At 55.3% G+C, this 8,937-nt stretch overlaps 3 protein-coding genes across 3 annotated transcripts; 1 reads left to right on the forward strand and 2 right to left on the reverse strand.

The window, feature by feature from the left end:
• Nucleotides 1-234: 234 nt before the first annotated feature.
• On the forward strand, nucleotides 235-3,235 carry PHYSODRAFT_295589 (hypothetical protein; the record flags this gene model as incomplete). Its single annotated transcript, XM_009520015.1, has 8 exons — nucleotides 235-297; nucleotides 582-779; nucleotides 843-934; nucleotides 1,275-1,401; nucleotides 1,502-2,044; nucleotides 2,131-2,458; nucleotides 2,590-2,705; nucleotides 2,867-3,235. The coding sequence occupies 8 exons, from the start codon at nucleotides 235-237 to the stop codon at nucleotides 3,233-3,235; spliced, it is 1,836 nt and encodes a 611-aa protein (XP_009518310.1).
• A 689-nt stretch (nucleotides 3,236-3,924) lies between these two features.
• Nucleotides 3,925-4,407, reverse strand: PHYSODRAFT_380907 (hypothetical protein; the record flags this gene model as incomplete). Its single annotated transcript, XM_009520016.1, has 1 exon — nucleotides 3,925-4,407. A coding segment is annotated over one exon (483 nt), but the record flags the coding sequence as incomplete, so codon positions are not given.
• A 2,289-nt stretch (nucleotides 4,408-6,696) lies between these two features.
• Nucleotides 6,697-7,489, reverse strand: PHYSODRAFT_406571 (hypothetical protein; the record flags this gene model as incomplete). Its single annotated transcript, XM_009520017.1, has 2 exons — nucleotides 6,697-7,023; nucleotides 7,082-7,489. Coding segments are annotated over 2 exons (735 nt in total), but the record flags the coding sequence as incomplete, so codon positions are not given.
• Nucleotides 7,490-8,937: the final 1,448 nt, after the last annotated feature.

Raw genomic sequence — 8,937 nt, forward strand, 5'->3', positions numbered from 1 at the left:
CAGACAGTAATAACGTGGCTAGTGTCAGTAGACATGCCTCGACTCCTCCCTGTTCCAGGCTGATGTACAGTACAGTTCTTCAGTAGCTCGGTCCAGGAGCAAACATAACCTGGTATTTCACATCGTCCTCCTCCTTCTGCCTGGGGTATTCCTGCGACGCGCGAGTCTTCTCGGAAATCAAGACAGAAAAAGCGGCTCGAAACCACGCGCAGCGACGGCGAATTCGGATACTTAATGGCTGTGTGCGGGACTAACGAGTCGCCGCCCAACATCGTCGCTAGTGTGGAGGTGTCGAAGGTGAGCATCAGGGAAGCTGCAAGTTGTCAATGGCCTGGAAAATTAAATACTGCACATCTGCGTAACACAGTCAGCCTTCATGACGGACTAAAAGGAGACTTGCCGGGAGCATCGATCAGCATCTTGACTTGACCTCAACGACGTCGCGGGTCGGTTAGGCTCGAAAAAGTTTTCATCGGCTGGCTGGCTGCTGTATGCCTGCCTGGAGCTGGCAGAAGGGAAGGGCTTTCAATAGGCACAGTGGCCTGCAAAGCGTACGGTGTTAAGACAACGATACCCCACAGATAGCAATACAAACCTTGCCTGGCGAGCTCCTCAGACTCCAGTTCATCTCAGGCTCCACAATTGACGATGGTCCAGCCTGGTGGTCCACCAGTGGTGGAATGGGCGACGACTCCGTTGGACCAGAAGAGGTGAATCCTTTTTCTTCTTCGACAGCCCTTCGAGCTCCTTATATCGCTGCTTCGCCTGCAATGGAGAATGTGTGTTACCAGTGTGCGGACTAAAATTAGACGCCGCTTTTCGCGATACTGCTCGCTACACAGATTAACGATGCTGCGCGGAGCCAGCCCAGTGTCGGAACTACGCTCTGCACACTCGGACATCCGCGTGGTCTCCTGTCGTTTCTTGCGTCTCGGTTCGTCCGCACCACATAAAAGTTTGCACTTTCTCATACAAACTCCAAGACTAATTCATGACGCATCCTGACGTGTAATGTACGCGGAGGAGGCAAGGTACACTACAGTATATGCACAAAGGTGCTTGGCTACACAATTCTACCGTAGATTCTGTGCTGAAATCTCGTCTGCCTGTCTTATTATAGCTGCTGCGCTGCTTTCCGCACTGCTGTCCGGACCATGTGACGAGGTTCACGTATGGATCTTCACTGCATCTCCTCGTGATCTTTTCCGGTGACGCCACCGCTTTACGTCAAAGTGGCGAGCTTCTTGTGTGTAGCAGATTTGAGCCCGTAGTAGTGGATCCGACCTGAGAAACCAGAAGTCCACCTTCAAGGTGGGTGACAAATTGACGCTCCCAGCTGCCGCCCAGCAGTCCACAACGTCGAAATATCGAGTGGCAATTGGTTTATCGCTAAGCCGGAGAGTAACGCCCAGCAGGAAAAGTAAAGTGGTGGCGCTATACCTGATCGCTGCGTGACTGAAGTTCTGGAGTTAATTTTGCGGTGGCTATGGCGGAACTCTAGAATACCATTCTGTTCGTCTTCAACAAGAGCTCGCATCCTAAATGGTTTTACGAGGCAAAGGGTGCTATGGGAGCCCACGAGCACCAATTAATTGCATACGTGCTTCAAACACAGGCCCACGGCGTTGCTGAAGAGCTTCAGTGGCGTCGGCGTGGGAAGGTGCCGGACTTGTGCACAACTGTCATTTGCCGCCACCCGTCTCCAAGGTTCGCGATTAAAGCACGCCAACGATCTCATCGCCAAGGCTCGGCGAAATCGCTAGCACGGCGTGATCGTGCGCTAGTTGCAACGGGTGCCGATCGTCAAGTTGCTCAAACAAAGACTGGAGATATTCCCCAGAGTCCTTTGAGTTCAACCGGTTTGTCTTCTGAAGTACCAGTGACGATTGTTAAGCAGAGCGGGGCAGTCGATACTGCGTTGGATTCGCCCACGACCGTGCAGACTTTGTTTCCCTGGAGGCGCGATCGTGGCAGGCAGGAGCCCGCCCTCGATGATAAAGTGCTTCATTTGGCGATTGTGCTGCTCGTTTTGGACTTTGTACCAGTAAGTTCCTTGGACTTTGTGTCAAAGATTTGGGTGACTGCTCAAGCTCATCGAAGACCCTGCTGTCGGTACTGTCAAACGTCCAGCACCAGATTGCCGCCGGGTTTTGTTTGGGCGACTCGCCATGCATGAGATTTGAGAGCGAAGATCAACGCGTGGTGCGACAAAGCGTCACCTTGCTGCTAGATGCAATTGCGTCTCCAGAGGTACAGCACTTATTTGTCTCCACATTATCGGTCGATGGTGTTACTGACCAAGCAGACGTCAAGATATCCACGAAGGAACAAACCCGAGAAAAGTTCACTCAGTTCATGGAATGTCTATTCAGCAACGTGACACGGCTACTTCAAATGCAAACCCCTCGAGGCCCCAGCCCAGCCACACTACCGGTGACCTCCTCAGAATCGTGTACAGGTGCGAAGGGTTTTGTCTACGAAAGCCGTCTCTTTCGAAGCTTCTTGGCAACCATTCGGGACTTATAATGCCTCACGTCTATCAGGCATTCTCCGCCCAGCTTCGAGAGGCATATACTACATACTTCAAAGGGGTGAGGAGAGAACAGCGAGCGCAGCACGAAGTGGGTTCAAATTGGCGGCCTATCGAGAGGTGCTTTGGTCAAGGTCACGCCTGGAAGTGCCAGTGGATTCTGAATACTGAGGGGGTGCGTGCCATCTTGCACGGGCGTGATGCGATAGGAGGGCTGTTGTCGTGGGTGTTCTGGATCCAAGTTTTATCGGCCATCGACATTCGTGTATCTACCACGTTTGATCCAGGTAGCGGACGCCACTGCGAAAGCTGTTCGATTGGAATGTTATCATTTAGTCAAGCTACAACGTCTCCAGAGACATTGGCCATGAATCTAATAGCCTCCGTGTATTTCGTGTGTTGCCTAGTGGGATATCATCGCTCGCAGCGAGTATTGGCGGCGGATGGGATATTGGAGATTACGTTGGAGGCTTCGTGTCAAGCGACAAAAATCAACTGGAGCTGCAGGTTTTTGCTTGTAAGCACGCCACCGGACACGATGTCCAAAGCGTTGAGCTCGACAATACCCAGGCTTCGCGTGCGAACGTGCGTAGGCTACGGTTGAGTCTCAGAACGCATGGCCAGGATCACAGTCTGGAAGTGCACGGGGAAATAGATGAAGCATCACTTTCGTGCATTTCACTAGTCTTGGGGCACGAAGCTTGATGTATTGACACTGCCTCCTGCCCGGGTGTGGCGAGGAGGGTTAAGCTAACTATAGAAGCTACGAAACTTGTTGTGCCGGAGGTAAAAGGCAGAATGAGCTGATTGAGCCCGTATCGTCCGGCTTCGGGAGCGCTGCGTCTTGCAGCCAACCGATGGAATGGTTGGCTCTCAGATCCGACTCAACGAGAGTGCTACGCCGAACCCTGAACCCGACAGCGTGAAAAGTTACTTTCACCAGGCGGTGCCCAGCAAAAGTACACATTTCACTAGTCTTGGGGCACGAAGCTTGATGTATTGACACTGCCTCCTGCCCGGGTGTGGCGAGGAGGCTACCCCTGGTGATAGTGGCTGTGAGAGCAAGCGTTGGCCGTCGAGTTCACCATTTGGCTCGCCATCGTCATGGTTACTCGGTCATGGATGCGAGTGTACCTCTCGTAGGCCGAAGAGCGCCAGCGACCGAATAACTTGATCGTCATACTGTCGATGCCCGCCGCGAAAAGCGCCGTCGCACCGCCAATCCTTAGTGAATGAGTCGAGTACCGGTGTGGGTCTTGACCGGTGATGCTGGCAGCTTCCTTGATCCGTTGGTTAACGTCGCGAACTTGCAGATACTTGTCCGTTTGCACCTTGCAGAGCAGTTCGTCGGGGTTATGACTCACTGAGTGGTGATGTTTCACGAGGTACCATACAGCACGTACGGGACAGCACCACGAGACTGTCGATGTAGCTAGTGACCGCGATACACCCACTCCAGCTTGGTCATTTTTGCCGCCCCGAAAGTTGATCTGGACTCGATGAACATTTTGCTTGCGCTCGCAGCGTCGTCCTTGGCGGTCGTAGAAACACACGTCGGACCGTCGGATTGCGAATTGGTATTGATGTGCGCCGTCACGAAGATATTCACTGCGCCTCAAGAGAAAGAAGAAGCCCATGACCGTAGCCTCCCATAAGACACGGTCATGGGCTGAGTTGAAGTTGAGTTGCTGATGGATGACTCGAAGCATGGGGAACGTGAATGGTTGCTTGGGCTGCGGGGATGGTTGGAGCCGTTGGATGCCCTTGATTGCCATGTCGTGGTGAGGGAGGAGACCGATGTTAAATCCGAGTTCCCATCGATGATACCACGCGATTGCACAGATCTTGGACTGGATGGTCTGTAGGGAGTTGCCTCTGGAGACGGATGCCCCATTCCCGTACCGATAGCAGAACACTGCGAAGAGAACAAGCTGTCGTGATGCGACTGTGGGGTCGTTCGGCAGCCACGGACTACCCTCCATGTCTGCACACCACCGCGACCACTGCTTCCAGGATGACTGGTATCTCTTGACGGACGACTTGGCCAGTGAGCTGGACTGCAATTCTCGGAGAAGTCCTTGTAGATTCGCCTCCAATGCGCGGGCACTTGAACCTGGCGCCACGAAGAAGAAAATGCAGACCATGTACATGCGTAAGGTGATGACCACGCTCGTGAGCCAGCGTCTGCCATGCGGTTGATTGCTCCCGGGAGGTGCCTGGCCGAGAGTCGAAATCTGAAGACGGCCTCAGCAAGCCCTATTGCACGGTTGATCTCTTGGGCGAATACATTGTTGGAGTGTAGACGATGGGTCCATGAGACAGCGGATAAATTGTCGCTCCAGCAGACAACATGAGGGTAATTGAAGTTTTGATGCAGGTGGGGTCCCCAACACCAAGCTGCGAGTGCCATGCAGAAGTGCTCGCGAACGTTGATGCTGAACCCCGTCGCTTCTGCATCCGCGATGAGCTGTAGTTCTTCCTCGTCGAACTGGAGCTGAATGAACTCGTCTCTGGCGGGATGAAGTACTGCCAAGCCGGTGTTCGAGGCGTCCATGTAGAAGTTGACCGTCGGTTTAGGGAGATCTCCGAAGAAACGCAGCGGCAATTTGTCGAGATGTCCATGCGAGAGAATGTAGTGGAACCACTGTAGGTCGCGCCGTGAGGCTGCGCTCAGCCGCACCGATTGAAACGGGCGAAGCCGATTGCACACGGACCGAAGCTGCTGAAAGAAGGGCTTGGCCGACCGAAGACACGCGGTAATGTGGCGGAGGCTTCCGAGGAGCTGCTGGTGCTCTTGTTTGTTGACCTTGGTCGAAGACAGCAATACGGAAACACGATCGAGGCCCTTCTGGATCTTGTCGGGTGGCATCGTTACTGTGAGATCGACAGTATTCCAGATGAGCCCGAGTGCTTGCTGCTCGGTGGACCACGATGAGAACTTCCGAGTCGTTGATGCTGTCGGGTCCAAGAACGGCCATCATGCTCAGGCGTAGTGTTGCCTCAGCGAGCTCGAGACGGGAATCACGGTCGGGCTCGACGAGGATGTGATCATCCACCCACTCGTACCCGAAGAAGGCTTCGTTATCAGAGCTTTCAGACACTGATGCAGGAGAGTTGGCGCTCACCAACCAGGAAATGGCGCGCCCGAAAGCACTGTAAAAGGCTGGGGAACCGGACCACCCGAACGGGGCCGCGAGATTGATCACGAGGGCGTCTTCGTCTGGGAAGGTAGCACCCATCCAGCCGACGTGCTCGGCGTGAAGCATGAGATGGCAGTAAGCTCGTTTGACGTCTCCCTTAAGAATTTTTATCGCGATACCTGGCTGAGTTCTGGCCAGTTCTTCGATTCTTCGAGCAATGGCGACCACACTGACGTAATTGATGTCGGGTAGGCAGGTAGTATCGAAGTACGCATTCGTGGACGCTGTGTTCGGATGGCTGAGATCGTGAATTGGGCGGACTTCGACCAAAGGCTCCACTCCCTTCTTTCTCTACCGCACCGAATGGGCTGCATGGATGTTCTTCCACTGTTCGAGTATCGATAAGCTGACCACCAAATACGTTCCATCGGCTTGGCCTTGGCGAATGCTCCGTAGGAGTGCTTTCTTGAACAGTCGAGCCGAGTTATGGTTCTTGGGCGGCGTTCGGGCTTGTGGCAGCTCAACCTTCCAGGTGGGGACGATGCCACTGCGTGCGATCGCGACGAGCTCGGTGGTGTATTGATAGCCTTGTAGAACAAACTGCAATCGTTCGGGGTCGAGGCCCTTGTTTGGGCGAGGATCATCGCCCATCTCTCCTCGCCGCTGACGCACAGTGTCGGCCAGAGATAAATGGAGCCGCTTGCAGTGGTTGGTCACCGCCTGCTGTTCGCTGAGCCCGTTCTCCGTGCAGAGTTGCCTTGCACCAGTAGGTTCTGTCCCAATAGAGCGATGCCACGAAATTGCGTGTAGTAGCTGGTAACGTCGAAGGCGTGACGACAGGCAGGCTCGTACGCGGGCAGCCAAAACAAGCGACATTCCGACTGGTGCGATGTTACGATAGACTTGTACGACACCGGCGTCTACGGCGTTTGACTCGATCGTTGACTCTGGTGGCGCGTTGGGGGTGCTCTCTGGGCTCGCTGACTGCCCAAGCAGCTGGAGCCAGGGGCTGCTACGGCGCCTTCAAAGATGCGCGAACCGCTCGCTGAGGCCGCCCATCCGCTGGAGAATATGACCTTTTACTCGAACGTCCAAAGTGTCTGGGGCCGCGTGAGCGCGAGCGCCGTAGACGCAGCGATTCGACGAGCCTGAGGGACAACCCATTGCTGACAGGTAGCGAAGACAGACAGGAAGTCCATTGTGGGTCGGAATTAGGTCGAAGATGGCCGGCGGAATGCGAGATTGTCGTTGGTTGCCTCGATCACGCTGTGTAGTCGTCATTGGAGGCCGCTCACGCGAGCTGTGACGCTGCGAATCCTGAGTAGAGCGACGAGATAGTGCATGCATGAGGTTCTGCAGTTCGCCATCGTTGAGAGAGCCGGGTGATGGTTTGCACGCTTGACGCGTGGACATCTCCGTTGCTTGAGTGAACGAGAGATCGGAACTGCTCTAATACGGAGTTCACCCAAAACACGAGATGAGAGAGGTCTGGTGTCGTCCAGGTGCGCCAACCGTCGAGCTGTTGGGCAAAATCGAGCAGTGCTTCGAGAACATCGCGCACTGGCTGCGCAAAGAACTCCTGCCCATAACGGCAAAGCATCCTAGCCGCGTCCACCAGGTCACCCATTGACGATGGCACGGGTGGTCTGGGAGCTGTTACAGCGGCCGAAAAGTTTTGCATGTTTGCGCCTCCTGCGTTGAGCCATGTCATTCGTTGCTGAACTCCAAAGAGTGCGAAATGAAGAATGGACAGGCCGAACATGCCGAAGTGAAAGTCGTACAACCTGATGATCACTCCCGGGTGGGGCTGGAACCGCACAGCAACCGCATACACAACCGTCTCAACGAAGATAGAGGGAGCCTTACCTCTGTGTTCTGGAGCAGTGATACGTTCGTGCACAGTGACCTGCACCGCCGTCGGGGAGAACGCGTACTTGGACCGTTTGGCTGGCTCGGCAACGGAGACCGGGGGCCCTGAGCGTGCTGATATTGCGGTCGAAATCACTTGGACAAAGCGGGCGAGGAGCTCGGGCTGGTTTAGGAGCTGTTCCATGATGCGCGCATCTAGTGACGCTGAGGGACGGCTGGATAGATTCGGCTCGCAGCCGGCTGCCGCAGCGAGCGGAATAGAGACCTCCGAGACTGGTGCAAATGTGGCCGAATTGACTGGGGCAGATGCAGCAGCCAAAGCAGCGTGGCTGTGGCGCGCGCTGGCCTGGCCTAGTTGGTCTGGACTGGAAGGTTCCTCATCAGCAAACAACGAAATAATGCTATTGGCTTGTTCCATAGATGTCGTGCTGCGCGGGGTCGCGGTCACGTGAGGATGTGGGGGCAGGTGCTTGGTCACGGGTTGAAGGAGCCCGACAAAACGACGGGCCAACAGTCAGCCGTAGAGCGGTTGGGGCAGGCTGGTTGCCGTCTACGACGAACGCGTAGTCGACCACGTGCTGAAGTTGAAACGTGCATGGGTCGCCAGTACGCGGGTCGATCCAATGTCGCGTCGACTGCCCAGCAGGCATATCAGACGGTTGAACCAAGCCATCCAAAATGGTCGGGATGGCATTGGATGCCGGCGCGCCGGCGCTTCCGTCCAATATCCGGGCGAGTATCGTAGTTTGCATGTCCGTTAAGCCATCGCGCGTCATGGAGGCGTGTAATGGAACACGAAGGAGCAGTAGCGCCACCACGGGTGCGACGGGGGTAAGCCGTGCTGGTTCAACGAGAACCACCCGGTCTTCCAGTTGAAGCCGAGCAAGACGGCCGTCCATGCCGACAACTTGGCCATGCCAGAAGCGAGCTGCTGACTCGGTCCATGCAGCCTGGCGGAGCAGCTGACGCTGTCGAGTTCGGGTTGCTTCGACTTTCGAGACCGTGAGCGTGCGAGCCACCTCGGTATCGATGCTGCAGATGATTGGGTCATCGAGACCGAGGGATCGAATGGTCGCTGTCTCCGACGTGAGCGCAGTCACCGTCGCGTAGAACGGGTACTCCGCGATGCCGTCAACATGCTCGGGCAGCAGGAAGAGCTAGCCTTGGAGTTGGAGCGTAGCGCGGCGGACCATGGGTGCTGATGGCGAATGAACTAACTGTAGAAGCTACGAAACTTGTTGTGCCGGAGGTAAAAGGCAGAATGAGCTGATTGAGCCCGTGTCGTCCGGCTTCGGGAGCGCTGCGTCTTGCAGCCAACCGACGGAATGGTTGGCTCTCATATCCGACTCAACGAGAGTGCTACGCCGAACCCTGAACCCGACAGCGTGAAAAGTTACT

This window comes from Phytophthora sojae (assembly GCF_000149755.1).
Source record: "Phytophthora sojae unplaced genomic scaffold PHYSOscaffold_2, whole genome shotgun sequence".
NCBI classification, from domain to species: domain Eukaryota; phylum Oomycota; class Peronosporomycetes; order Peronosporales; family Peronosporaceae; genus Phytophthora; species Phytophthora sojae.